This window comes from Moschus berezovskii, chromosome 17, assembly GCF_049115385.1.
Source record: "Moschus berezovskii isolate FMDL1 chromosome 17, NW_MosBer_1.0, whole genome shotgun sequence".
Taxonomy (NCBI): domain Eukaryota; kingdom Metazoa; phylum Chordata; class Mammalia; order Artiodactyla; family Moschidae; genus Moschus; species Moschus berezovskii.
This window is the reverse complement of record NC_142476.1, coordinates 8,397,803-8,413,117: the sequence shown is the minus strand read 5'-3', so window position 1 is coordinate 8,413,117 and position 15,315 is coordinate 8,397,803. Positions and strand designations below refer to the sequence as shown.

At 38.3% G+C, this 15,315-nt stretch overlaps 1 protein-coding gene across 1 annotated transcript in view; it reads left to right on the top strand.

The window, feature by feature from the left end:
- Positions 1-9,621: 9,621 nt before the first annotated feature.
- LOC148775050 (complement factor H-related protein 4-like) overlaps positions 9,622-15,315 on the top strand; it is a 77,206-nt gene continuing 71,512 nt past the window's right edge. Inside the window, exon 1 of the mRNA XM_088845166.1 lies at positions 9,622-9,679. Within this exon, the coding sequence (XP_088701292.1) occupies positions 9,622-9,679 (58 nt within the window). The remainder of the gene's footprint in view (positions 9,680-15,315) is intronic.

The window sequence follows — 15,315 nt, the reverse complement described above, 5'->3', positions numbered from 1 at the left end:
ACTCAGTCATGTCCGACTCTTTGCGACCCCATGAATCACAGCACGCCAGGCCGCCCTGTCCATCACCAACTCCCGGAGTTCACTCAAACTCATGTCAATCGAGTTGGTGATGCCATCCATCCATGTCATTCTCTGTCGTCCCCATCTCCTCCCGCCCCCAATCCCTCCCAGCATCAGAGTCTTTTCCAGTGAGTCACTCATTATTAGAGACATGCTAATCAAAGCTATGAGATATCACCTCAAACCAGACCAAATGGCCATAATCAAAAAATTCATAAAGAAGTTCAGAAGAGAGCCTGGAGAAAGGAAACCCTTCTATTCTGGTGGGAATGTAAATTGATACAGCCACTATGGAAGATAGTATGGACATTCCTTAAAATAAAACTAGGAATAAAACCACCCTATGACCTATCAATACCACTTCTAGGCATATACCCTGAAGAAACCAAAACTAAAAAGACACCTGTACCCCAGTATTCATTGTAGCACAATATACGACAGACAATGCATGCAAACAACCTAGATGTCCATTGACAGTTTAATAGATAAAGAAGCAATGGTAAATATATACAATGGAATACTAATCAGCCATAAAAAGGAGTGCATTTGAGTCAGTTCTGATGAGTTGAATGAACCTAGAGCCTATTATACAGAGTGAAGTAAGTCAGAAAGAGAAAAACATATATCATATTTTAATGAACTTATAAGGAATCTAGAAGCATGGTACTGATGAACCTGTTCACAGAGCAACAACGGAGATGCAGACATAGAGAACAGGCTTACGGACAAGGGTGAGGGAGAAGAGGGAGTGGAGAGACTAGTACTGGATGCATATACACTAATATAAGTGAACAGAGAGTCAATGAGAATTTGCTGTATGACTCAGGGAACTCAGTCCAGGGCTCCATAATAACCTAGATGGGGTGGGAATGGGTGAGAGGTGGGAGGGAGATTCAAGAGAGAGGGGATATATGTACACCTTTGGTTAATTCATGTTAATGTATGACAGATTCAAACCAATATTTTAAAGCAATCATGAATCAATTAAAACAAATATTTTTTAAAAAGAAAAGAAGCAGAAATTTCTCCCATAAAACTTTAAGAAGTGGCACAGTTCAGTTATTCAGACAAGGTCAGGTGTCAGGTTTGCTGTTGATCATTCAATAACCAGTGTCTGACTCTGGTGTGTGACCCCATGGACTGTAGCACGCCAGGCTCCTCTGTCCTCTACTGTCTCCTGAAGTCTTTCATGTCCATTGAGTCTATGATCCTATCTAACCCATCTCATCCTCTGCCACCCCCTTCTTTTGCCTTCAGTCTTTCTCAGAATCGGGGTCTTCTCCAATGAGTCAGCTCTTTGCATCAAGTGGCCAGAGTATTGGAGCTTCAGCTTTGGCATCAGTCCTTACAATGAATATTCAGGATTGATTTCCTTTAGGATTGACTAGTTAGACGTTATGGTTCAAAGACCCTCAAGAATCTTCTCCAGCACTGCGATTCAAAATCATCAATTCTTCAGTGCTCAACTTTCTTTATAGTGCAACTCTTAGATCCACAATGACTGCTGGTAAAACAATAGCTTTGACTGAATGGGCCATTGTCAGGAATATGATGTCTCTCCTTTCAGTACACTCTCTAGATGACTGCAGCCATAAATCTAAAACATGCTTCCTCCTTTGAGAGTTATGACAAACCTAGACAGTTGTCAAGTTAGTAAATGGTACATAAGAAGGACAGGGAAGCCTGGCGTGCTGAAGTCCATGGGGTCACAAAGAGTCAGACACAACTGAGTGACTGAACAACAACAGCATATGAAGGAAACAGTGGGAGGGAAGACAAGAAGCTTTATTGTGACTGTACAAAGTTGAGTTTGTGAAATTGAACATTTTCAGTTACCACACATAGCTGTAAGTTTATTCCCACTAAGGACAAGTTTATTTGTTATCCCAAGTGAAATATGCTGTTCAAGTAGTTTGATGATCTTCTCTATCATGATGTGTATGTTTACTCCATACCTCCAAGCAATTCTCCAACACTGGCTGGGTATCTTACAATTTTGTTCATACTAATACCATCTACCTGAAACAGACCCCAGGGGCTAAGGGCTCAGTCCCACAAACATGCCACCCTCCCCAATTCAGAAGGCAATCACAAATCCATGTGACTCTGCACCCTGGAGGGTGCTGCAGCTTTGAAGCAGGGTAGCTACAACTTTGACTTCAGGTTCAGTAACTTTGCTAGTGTGGCATGGAACTCAAAAGAAACTCATTGGATTAACTCAGGACCAGCCAGATGGAAGGGAGGCCCAGAGCAAGATGTGGTAGAAGTTAACAGAGGACAGCAGGAACTTACTAAGTGCAGAGTTTCCATGCTCTTCCAGGGTTCACTCTCCCAGTTCCTCCAAGCTATCAGTCCTGGAGGTTCTCAGAACCAAGGATTCACAACATGGGCATAAACTACTTATTTATTCACATTGCTGACTGTTGGAGCTTCCAGTCCCTTTGCCCTTTGCTGGACATCAAGAGGGTAGGATTGTTGTTTCAACCATCTAATCATATGGTTGGTTCCCAGGGCAACCAGCCTCCATCCTTAGAAGATTTTCAAAAGTCACTGCATTCACATAATAAAAGACATATAGAAAACTCCAAGAGTTTCTAGAATTCTGTGCCCAAAATGGGGACAGAGACCAACTATATCCTTTTTATTGAAAATTACATCACAAACCCTAACATGGTTGCAAGTTTGTTGGGATGGTAACATATTGGCACTGTATCATATCAATGGCTATAATTTGCTTGAACAAAGAAATTTTCTATTTGTCTTTGCAAGAACTTGATTTCTTGTATTTCTTTTTTAACCAAGTATTAGTGCTCGAGTGTGTTGATTATTACTTTGTCTGCCTCTGTTAAGATGTGCAATCACTAATAACATTCTTTTTCCAGGCTTACAAGTTCTTACTCTGCCAAAGTGCAAGGTTTAGGTCATAGTATCCATTCACCAGAAAAATGGATATTTCCCTTTCCTGGAAGTGGAAAGTAACTATTTGTTATCTTAAGCTTCTTATGTCATAGAACTGGCAGGCACAGAAATCAATATGAACACAGGCTGGGAACCTTGAACTCAACCACCAAATTGTCATTGTCTATTGCTACATGCGTGCTGTGATTCATGGGGTCGCAGAGAGTCGGACACGACTGAGCGACTGAACTGAACTGAACTGAACTGATTGCTACATGATGTAGACCAGGAAATTATATTTGGATACAGAAGATTCTCTGAGGCGTCTCCTTTGCACTTTTCCATGTTCCTATAAAGGTTAATAGAAGACAGCAGGAACCTATTAAGTGTGAGATCCCTCTAGATTCTGTCCATTTGGGAATGAAGTTTAGGTTAACCCCACAAGGTAAGGGACATGCACTGTTTCATTTTTGGCTGAAGACAAGACAGATATATAATCAGGTGTAGAAAAATGAATTTATAATTTCAACAGATTCTACTGTTGAGTCTGAAGAGAGGATTTCTTCATTGTGCTTTTTAGTTTGATTTTTATAAATATATTTGTAAATTTTTAACTACATTTGCCTCTTTGCCCTTATGGTTTTAAAGAAAAAACATTCCCTTTTTCAAAGTACAAAACACCTGTGTGGAGTTGTGACTAAATTAAAGAAAGTAAAAATGTCACCAAATATAAATAAGGTGACTCTTGGAAGTTTGGACTTCAATCTATAGAAAGAGAACAAAGGAATCTTCATTTTAGGAAACAGGTTTAATACTGCTATGTAGAAACATCATTGTTGTTGCTGTGGACAGTGATGAACAACACTGATTATTTACTGGGGTTGCCAAGCACCACATCCACCTTCTACACACTGCTATGCCCTCTTTGAGGTTAGAGCTTATAAACTATGTTCACACTCTTTTGGTTTGCAGATTTTCCCTGAGTTTTGTCAATAGAAATTGGAGTGGGAAATCAGAAACAAGGAAGATTTCTCCAGCTCTGCCAGTGTGGCAGTTGCCCACAATAGTTCGAAACAGAAATCTGGTGAGGGATCTCCATGTGGAATCTCCAAGTGGAGATCTGGTGATCCAGAGGGAAAATCCTGTTAGATTCCTGCTAACCTGTTCCTCTTTTTCTCTAGACTCAGAACTAACTGCAAAACCGTATCTCCAACAACAGAGCGGTGTTGCAAGCTGAAGGTATATCCAGGAGCAGTAGAACCTTGGTTTCTGGATCTAGCCCGAGTTTCCCAACCTGGTAAGTTTTTGCTGTGATTTGGACTTTTTGCATTGTGCAGTGTCTGTTCCTCTGTGTGCTTGGTCATGAGCTTATTCGCTCAGTCCTCTCAGATTCCTTGCAACCACATGGACTGTAGCCCGCCAGCTTCTCTGTCCATGGAATTCTTCAGGCAAGAGTACTGGAGTGTATTGCCATGCCCTCCTCCAGGGGATCTTCCCGACCCAGGGATCCAACCTGCATCTCCTGTGTCTCCTGAATTGCAGGCAGATTCTTTACCTGCCGAGCCATTTGTTCTTTTAATTCTTGTTAAATCTAAATTTTAACCTACCTGATAATATTATGTCTGTCTCTCCGCATCTCTCCCTGTCTCTTTGTCCTCCAAGTCTGGCCAATTGCAGTTCATAGATAAGGTTTAGTTTCCTAGGTCACTCTAATTAGGTGTGCTCCTTGTATACAGGACAGAATAAGGTTAAGTCAATTGAAGGGCCCTTTCTTTAATAGACAATTTCACACTGTACATGCTTGTGGACATGACTTACGTTTAGTGGAAACTTTGCTATAGCATCTTATGTTGAAATATATGCACTCCTCTATCCTTTTGTACTTTTACATTTACTTTGTTATTTCGGAAAGTTTTGTGTCTTCTCTGTATGTCTAAATCTGTATAGTACATTTTATAGAACACCATTCCTGTTTTCATTATACTCAACTATTTGACATCTTGCTTCCACTTGTAAGCGGGATGTTTAAACATTCACCTACTTCTCAGTGGTCAGTGTTTATATCCCCTTCATCTCTTCCTTCTCTTGCCATGATTTGATTACATTCTTTCTACTTTGCAGAATGTTTAATTCACACTGTAACTCTACCCATGCCCCAGTACTTATTTCAGTCACAGCTCTGGAAAAAAATACACAAAACGTTTAACATCATGATATTGCCCATTTCCCTCATCATCTTTTGAATTGTATGTTAAAGCAAAAAGAGTCTCAGAATCTTCAAGGCCCCTGCCTTCCTACCTTGTCCACAAAATAATGAAAAAGCAAACAAAACCAAAACCCTTCTTTAGAGACTGAACATTGCCATCTGGTGGAATAAGCTTCATTTTGTTGTTCAGTCACTTGTGTCCCACTATTTGCAACCCCTTGGACAGCACCTCACCAGGCTTTCTTGTCTCTCACTATCTCTAGGAGTTTGCTCAAACTCATATCCATTGTGTCAATGATGCCAACCAACCATTTCATCCTCTGTCAACCCCTTCTCCTCCTGCCCTCAATCTTTCCCAGCATCAGAGTCTTTTCCAATGAGTTAGCTCACACATCAGGTGGCCAAAGTACTGAAGCTTCAGCCTCAGCATCAGTCCTTCCAATGAATATTCAGGGTGGATTTCCTTTAGGATTGACTGATTTCATTTCATTGCTTTCCAAGGGACTCTCAGGAGAACAGCACTGTTCGAAAGCATCAATTCTTTGGCCCAAAGCCTCCTTTATGATCCAACTCTCACATCCGCACATGATTACTGGAAAAACCGTAGCTTGACACTACAGGCCTTTTTTGTCAAAGTGATGCTTTTTAAAAGGCTATCTACATTTGTCATAGCTTTTCTTCTTTTTATTTATTTATTTTTTTAATTTTGAGGCTGCAATAACTCTTGTCAGTGATTTTGGAATCCTGAAAAATGAAGTCTGTCTCTATTTCCATTGTTTCTCCATCTATTTCCCATGAAGTGATGGGACCAGATGCCATAATCTTAGCTTTTTCATGTTGAGTTTTAAGCCAGCCTTTTCACTCTATTCTTTCACCTTCATCAAGAGGTTCTTCAGTTCATCTTTGCTTTCTGCAAAGACGTGTTGTCATCTGCACATCTGAGGTTCTTAATATTTATCTGGCAATCTTGACTGAAGCTTGTGAGTCATCCATCCCAGCATTTTGCATGATGTACTCCACATAACGTTAAATAACAGGGTGACAGTATACAGCCTTGACGTACTCCTATCCCAATTAGGAACTGGTTCATTGTTCCATGTCTGATTCTAACTATTGCTTCTTGACCTGCGTACAGGTTTCCAAGGTGGTCTGGAATGCCCATCTCCTGAATTTTCCACAGTTTGCTGCGATCCACAAAGTCAAAGGCTTTAGTGTAGTCAATGAAGCAGAAGTATATGTTTTTCTGGAATTCCCTTGCTTTACCTATGATTCAATAGATCCTGGCAATTTGATCTCTGGTTCCCCTGCCTTTTCTAAATCCAGCTGATAGATCTGGAAGTCTCAGTTCAGTTCACATACTGTTGAAGCTTAGCTGGAAGGATTTTGAGCATTATATTGCCAATATGTGAAATGAACGTAATTATGTGATAGTGTGAACATTCTTTGGCATTGTCCTTTTTTGAGATTAGAAAGAAAACTGACCTTTTCCAATCCTGTGACCTCTGTTGAGTTTTCCAAATTAGCTGGCATATTGAGTGCAGCACTTTATTGGCATTATCTTTTAGGATTTGAAATAGCACAGCTGGAACTCCATCACCTCCACTAGCTTTGTTTGTAGTAATGCTTCCTAAGGCCCACTTGACTTCACACTCCAGGATTTCTGGCTCTAGGTGAGCAATCACACCATCATGGTATCCAGGACATTAAGACCTTCTTTGTACAGTTTTTCTATGTATTCCTGCCACCACTTCTTAGTATCTTCTGCTTCTGTTAGGTCCAAACTGTTTCTATCCTTTAGTGCCCATCTTTGCATGAAATGTTCCCTTGGCATCTCTAATTTTCTTGAAAAGATATTTAGTCTTTACCATTCTATTGCTTTCCTCTATTTATTTGCATTGTTCACTTAAGGATGCTTTCTACCTCTTCTTTCTATTCTTTCGAACTCTTCATTCAGGTGGAATAAGGTAGAGTCCATATTTAAGGTGCCCTTACATGCATGGAGGCAGTTCTCTGATGGCTCAATGTTTAAAGAGTCTGCCTGCAGTTCAGGAGACACAGGAAACACTAGTTTGATTCCTCGGTTGTGAAGATTCTGCGGAGGAGGAAATGGAAATCTTCACCTGTATTCTTGCCTGGAAAATCTCATGGACAGAGGAGTCTGGCAGGCTAAAATCCAAAGGATAGCTTAAGTGAGACACGACTGGGTGACTGAGCATGTAGCTATAGCCATGGAAGGGGTGCATCTGTATATCAATAGTGTCCTATGAGTTCCTGTACATTTAAAAATATTTTATGTAGTTTAATATTTGGCTCTCTGGTTGTGTGGATATAAACCTCTTGTCTTTCATTTTCTTTTCTTAACTTTTATGAAAATGCTCTTCTATTATTGCCTTGGTCTTTAAGTTTCTTTGGAGAATTTGAAATCCTTCTATTTCCCCGTTCCTTTTAATCACCTAGAGCTCTGAGGAACTTCCCATTACCTTTACAGAGAAGACATTTTTAACCTGTCTATTCTAAATATGCAATATGATGAGTCTTATAAAATATATATAGTTATGTCCTGGTTTAGTTTACAGGCTGTGTCCAACTCTTGCGATCCCATGGACTGTAGCCTGCCAAGCTCCTCTGTCCATGGTATTTCCCAGGCAAGAATACTGGATAGGTTTCCATTTCCTTCTCCAATACATCTATACGACTACTCTATAATCAAGATGTAGAATATTTTCATCATCCCAAATGTTCCTTCATGCCTTTTGAAGTCTCTCCATATTCCTTTACTACACTGTTTCTTTTTGGAGTGGAGGTTTGGGTTCAACGAGAAATGAACTTTTGAGAAAAAACAGTAACTTTTAACTTTACGTTTTATTATGAAAACGGTAATTTTTTTTAAAAAAGTTAAGCATATAAATAGCTAAACACCTAAAGTTAATCTTAATCTGATTGATAATATTTTTAACACACATGTATACCTGTGTAACTATTACCCAGGACTAAATTGAGCAAATGTCCAGCACATTAGCAGGTTTTCTTGCGTCTCTTCCCATTCTGTACCACACCTTACCTCGTAGGCACTACCTTCATGAAGAGGTTTTCCACCTTTTGAAATGTCTACCAATGGAATTATAAGATATGTACTTAGTGAGTGTGTTTGAATTTTTCCATTTACAGCAGCGGTGAGATTATCCCAAACTGCTGTCTATAGCAGTACTTCATTTTGTTTTCTAGATTAGTGAATATTAATCCATTGTATGAAAATGTTACAAATGTTTTATCCACTCTCTGAATGTTCATGGAACAATTTGCATTTTTGCCATTTATGAATAAAGCTGCAATGAACAATTCTGTATGTGTCTTTGTAAGGGGATGCACTCCAGATCCTCTGGTGGGGGAGAGGTAAAGGGGATAAACTTCCAGGTGAAAAATAGATGAGTCATAAACATGAAATATTGAGTGTGGAGCATATAGGCAATAATTATGCAATTTAAAAAATGTTGCTAGGTTGTAACTAGACTTCCTGTGGCAGTTATTTTGAAATGGACAGAGGCATGGAGTCACTACACTCTATAACAGAAAGTAACGCAATGTTGTAGGCCAACTGTACTTAAAAGAACAAATACTTTGAAAAAGAGATCTCATTTGTGGTTATCATAGGCTAGGGCTGGAGACGGGAACTGGATGAAGCCAGTCAAAAGGTACCAATTGCCTGCTGTGAGATAGATTAGTAATAAGGATGTAGTGTACAACATGATTAATATGACTAGTTCTGCTGTATCTTAAGTATGAATGTTACTAGGGCAGTAAGTCCTGAGTTCTCATCACAATTTTTTTTCTTTAATTTTATATCTAAATGAGATGATGGATATTCACAAACCTTATTGTTGTAATCATTTCATGATATATGTAAATTACATCATTAGGCCATACACCTGAAACTTATGCAGTGCTTTATGTAATATATGTTAACAAAATTGGGAAAATTGATAATCATAAAACCCACACATAAATAGCATGTAAATGAAGGGATTGTTCTTGTTCTATAATTTATATGATTGTTTTTAAGTTCTACTCTAATTCTTTTTTAATCTATTCACTTCTCTTACCCATGAAAATATGGATGACTCAAATGGGTAGTAAAACTTCACCTACTCTCTTGAAATATATTATGGAAAGTTAGAAACTGATATATGACTTTGGAACCAGTCCTTATTAGCCACAGAAAGTTGTGCACATAGATATCAGCTGATGAATACAATAACTTATTTTGAAACTACCAACAGAAACAAGTTAGGGACATTTCAAAACTTTGAACTTTGATATTTACTAAATGGCACTAATTAACTAGCTTCATTGTAATGCATAAATTCAGTCACACAAGGTAACTGGAAATGAAGCAGATTTTGAACCCTAAACAGAGCAACTGGAGTATTTGTGTGAATGTACCATCAGGATAATCTACCATGTTGCTGTTAATCAATGTCCTTCTCACCTTGTGGTTTTACACTGCTCATGGACGGGGTAAGTTGAAACAGATGTGAACACTCAGGCTTCCTCCCAAATATAACTATCTAATTTCCTTCGTGTGTATTTTTGATCAAATAAACTGGTTAAAATAGTCTGCACTGTGAGATAATCATAAGAATACCTTAATGGAAAAATGGTCAGTTATTCACCTAAAAGGGGAAAACAAAATGAATACTTTTCTGTCATCTGAGTTCCACAGTGCAAAAAGGTACTCTATGTAGATTATGAGGTCGTGTGAATGTGCTGACGAAAATGTGAATAGAAAATGCATCACAGAAAAGTAGATTATAATTCCAGAATGTTTAGGAGAGTCTTACTTGTAATATGAGACAACTTTGTAGAACAATGGTTGTTTTTAAAATTTTACAGGTTCAAATATATTTTTCTAGGTTCAAATTTCATTTTAAATATGTTCAGTTGACTGTATTGCGATTATAGCTTAATAAATCTATTAAAGGTCATTAACATCACTGTTAGTTTTAAAACACCAGCTTAGGTACCAGCTATATTTTCCTTTGACAAAATGTGGAATGCAATCTTAATTTCCAGTGGAGTGCCAATACATTTAGAATTATTTTCAGAGAGAAATGAAATGTTGACAACCTTAAAAGAAACTTGTCACTTTTATTTTTAAACTTATAAGTTCTTTTCATTAGTTATCTATTTTTTACACAATAGTGTATATATGTCAGACTCAATCTCCCAATTCACCCCTGTACCCTTGGGTCCCATGGTATCCACATCCATTCTGTATGCCTGTATCTCTATTTTTGCTTTGCAAATAAGTTCATCTGAACATTTGTCTAGATTCTGTATATAAGAAATATTATACAATATTTATTTTTCTCTTCATGACTTGCTTCACTCTATATGACAGTCTCTAGGTCTATCCCCATCTCTGCAAAATGCACAATTTCATTGCATATATGTACCGCTTCTTCTGCATCTGTTCTGTTGATGGACATTTAGGTTGATTCCATGTCCTGGCTGTTGTGAAAATAGATAACTAAAGAGAAATAAGTGTGTATCATAGGCAGCTCCACTCAATGCTGTCTGGTGACCTAAATGGGAGGGAAATAATAAAAAGGGGATATATATATATATATATATATATATGTATATTTACATAACTGATTCATTTTGATGTACAGCAAAAGCTAACACAACATTTTAAAGCACCCGGGGCAGATTCATGTCAGTGTATGGCAAAACCAATACAATAATGTAAAGTAATTAACCTCCAATTATAATAAATAAATTTAAAAAAATAAAACAACTCCAATAAAAATTAATGAAAAACAAAAATTAAATTATATAAATGTAGTAATATAAGTAATACAGTTCAGTTCCGTTCAGTTCAGTCGCTCAGTCGTGTCCGGCTCTACGTGACCCCATGAATCACAGCACGCCAGGCCTCCCTGTCCACCACCAACTCCCGGAGTTCACTCAAACTCATGTCCACAGAGTCGGTGATGCCATCCAGCCATCTCATTCTCGGTCATCCCCTTCTCCTCCCGCCCCCAACCTTTCCCAGCATCAGTGTCTTTTCCAGTGAGTCAACTCATCACATGAGGTGGCCAAAGTACTGGAGTTTCAGCTTTAGCATCAGTCCTTCCAATGAACACCCAGGATTGATCTCCTCTAGAATGGACTGGTTGGATCTCCTTGCAGTCCAAGGGACTCTCAAGAGTCTTCTCCAACACCACAGTTCAAAAGCATCAATTCTTCGGCGATCAGCTTTCTTCACAGTCCAACTCTCACATCCATACATGACCACGGGAATAACCATAGCCTTGACTAGACGGACCTTTGTTGGCAAAGTAATGTCTCTGCTTTTTAATATACTATCAAGGTTGGTCATAACTTTCCTTCCAAGGAGTAAGCGTCTTTTAATTTTCTGGCTGCAATCAGCATCTTCAGTGATTTTAAATCATATTAAAAACAGAGATTTTACTCCAAAATATAAAACTTATAGGTTCATTATGATGTTTTTGTCTTTCATTTTCTTTAATAATCCAGTTGTCTTCAAGTTTTTGTAATGAAAACTCTAATGAGTTTTATGATACCTTGTGAAATTCAAGGTGTGAATAGAATATGCATCACTCTGCATTATTCATCTCATAATTTGTTGCATGTTATTTTAGTCCATTTGGCAATTTTCTTTGTGAACAAGATTCACAGCACAATAAAGCTCCCTGTCCAGTCCTAAGTGTTACAATCAAGAGCAGCTCATGCCCCAGATCACTTATAAGAAAGGCTGCATCACCATTATTCTTGCTGAGGAGCAGGCAGACATGTTATTTAATTCAGTTTTTCCTGATTCCCAGGTATATGAGTGATGGTAAGATTACAGGCATATTTCCAAACAAGAGGAGAAAGAGTACACAAAATGAAAGAGAAATGTGAAACCTTGACAACTCTTCACCAGACATTCCAGTGTAACACTTCTCATTAAAAGCTGAACTCTTTCCAAAAGTGGTCTTAAAGCTAAATGTTTGAATATTTAAGCAAAGTTTTTTCATAATTTATGGGTGCACTTATGAGATTTTTAGCATGGTAAATAATTGTAGTATCAGATTCAAGCCATTAAGTAAAACTCACATCACCTAACACGTATTGTAGATGCCTGCGTGCCTGCATGCTAAGTCGCTTCAGTCATGTCTGACTCTTTGCCTCCCCATCGACTGTAGCCCACCAGGCTTCTCACTTCATGGGATTTTCCAGGCAAGAATACTGGAGTGGGTTGTCATGCCCTCCTCCAGGGAATCATCCAAACCCAAGGATCGAACCTGCCTGTACTATGTCTCCTGCACTGGCAGGCGGGTTCCTTCTTTACCACTAGCACCAACTGGGATGACCATTGTATTAGATACATAGCCCCAATTAACAGATTTTCCAGAAAACATATTGGCTTACGACAACACACCTCCATACTCTTAGAGCTCCTGTGGGTCAGGAATAAAGAAAAGGCTTTGCTGGCTAGTTCTGAGTCACTCTGTTTGGGTGACAACTGGGTAATGGCCTGGGATGCTGTCACCTGGACGTTCAGCTGGGCTGGAGGCTTTGCTTCCAAGTTGGCTCATTCTCTTGGCTTTTGGGGGAGGCCTCAGCACCTGATCACGTGGGCATCTCTGCAGCTTACTTGAGAGACAGCTAGCTTTCCTCAGGGCCAGTGACCCCAGACAGGGAGGAGGAAGCCTCCACACCAGGTATGAGTTTGTCACACTGTCACGTCAGTCATGTGTAATCATGAGAAATGGTCACTAAGTCCTGCACACTCAGCAGAGAGGACTCAAGCTCTATTGTTTGGAGAGAGGAGTGTGGAAGGCATTGTGGACTTTCCTAAAACCATCACATATAGAAAAATGTCAGGTCAACTGAGCAGAGTATTTTCTGGGGATGCTTCCTTTACTCCTCAACCTCTTTCCAGCCTCTAAAGTAACAATATTCTTTTTTCTAACAGCACATAGTAAAATTTTGGCATACTTAAACTGGTTATTCCATGAAAGAAAACTGTAACTTTATAAAACAGGTCAATGACCTTAACAGTAATTGCAAGCATAAATCTAAAATGATTTTTCGAAGCATAATTTCTTTTAAAATGAAAGTGTTAGCAGTATTAAACAGATTTAAATCTATATAAGAATTATACTAAAGATATTTAATCTTGTTTAAGATGGATTTATGAAAATTGTGCTGTGTGCTTAGTCCCTCAATCATGTCCAACTCTTTGTGACCCTTTGGACTATAGCCTTCCAGGTTCCTCTGTCCCTGGAATTCTCCAGGCAAGAATCCTGGAGTGGGTTGCCACTTCCTCTGCAAGGGAGTATGATTGACCCAGGGATCAAACCTACATCTCCTGTGTCTTCTGCATTACAGGCAGATTCTCTACCCTCTGAGCCATAGGAGAAGCCCTATGAAAATGGCAGATCAACCCAAATGTATTTATATCACAGCAAAGTTGTCCCACTAGGGACCTTGTAGAGTTCTTGTGGTCAAGATGAGGAATTTGGCCAGTTAAACAGTTTATCAGATATCCATGATTTGAATAAGCTGATTCTCAGATGCAGGATTTTGTTCTCAGGCCTGTTCCATTGCTGCTTTGTATCATCAACCAGTCTAATAGAGCAAAGGAGATGTGCCTGGAATGATGCTGAGGTACTGAAAGTGAACCTGCATTAGGACAGATGCATCACTCAGAAAGACACCCATGTGTGAGGTTGGGCTTAATAACGTGATATTTAGCTGTGATAATTGTAAGATACTGGGCCTGGATCATAGGAATAAGCTGACAAATACAGAAAGACTAGAAACACTTTTAAAACTTAGTGAATACTTTTTATCAATTTTGAGACCAATCTGAGCCAACACTATGATGGACAGCCAAGCCTGCTCATGAGACCAGAACTTGTATTGATAGAAGTGTTAGAGGAGAATGAGTTTGTTCTGAGGACTGACAAAGTCAGTGCCACTCTGACCATAGTGGACTATTGTATGTGCTTCAATAAATTACCTGGTTAGAGAGACAAATACAGATTTACATGTGACCAAATAAAAGAGAGGAGGAAAATAGCTCAGGCCAGTGATAGTAATGATGTTTACTTTTAATTATGCCCTCTTTGTGTACCTTTTAGAAGTGAGTCTCAGTGGATTAGTTTACTGATTCATGTTCTGTGAAGCATCAAAATGAGGCGAATAACTGTATTAGATCTGAACTCAGATAATCAGGACTCAAATCTCTCCTCTACAATGTAATGACAAAGTTAGTTGATTTCTTTTCACTTGACTTCTGAAAATACAAACACTCAAGCTTGCCCAAAATGGAATTATTGTTAAATACACATATCTTGACATACATGGTGAAATTTATAAAATTCAAGGATGAAGAGAAATTATTCTAATCTCCATAAAGTAGTGGGAAGAAACCTAGACTGTTACTTAAGAGGAATCAAACTAAATAAACATTTCAAATTAAAAATTGTGGAGAAGCTTCAGAAAAGTGTTGGAAATCTATTAGTGATGAGAGATGCAGACTATATGCCATGAGAGGGTATAATTGGCAAGTCTTTGTTAAAGGGATTAAGATATGTAAAGATTCAAAGTTTATAATTCACTTATTAAGCATATATGTAAAAATTCCTGAATAAATAATGATAATAAATTGTAATTATGTTATACCTCATTTAAAATATTTGTAAGAAATACTGAAAAATGCATCATTCTCCAATTAAAATTAGACACAAGCATTCAAGGGTTTCCCTTCATCTTAACCATTTGGAAATTAAGAATTATTGATTGTTCATTTTTCTGATTAGACAAGCAAGGGGAAAGATGCCTAATATCTAGTTTGAGTGATACACAATAGTGTTACTTTTCTGTGTGATTGGATCCGTGAAAATTATTGTGGTTCTCTCTATATATCACATGTTTCCAATAAACAGAAAATTAAAGCAATGAATGTCAATTGGAAAAAAAAACAAAACAAAACAGTGTTTTCTTTCTACACTGACTTGGTCTGAGAAGAAATGTCAGGATTCTAGTTTCTGATGAGAATAGAAAAGAAAGAAAAAGAAGGCAGAAGAGCCACAAGATAAAATTTGTACTTTCGTCTCTTGACTAAGATGCTAATT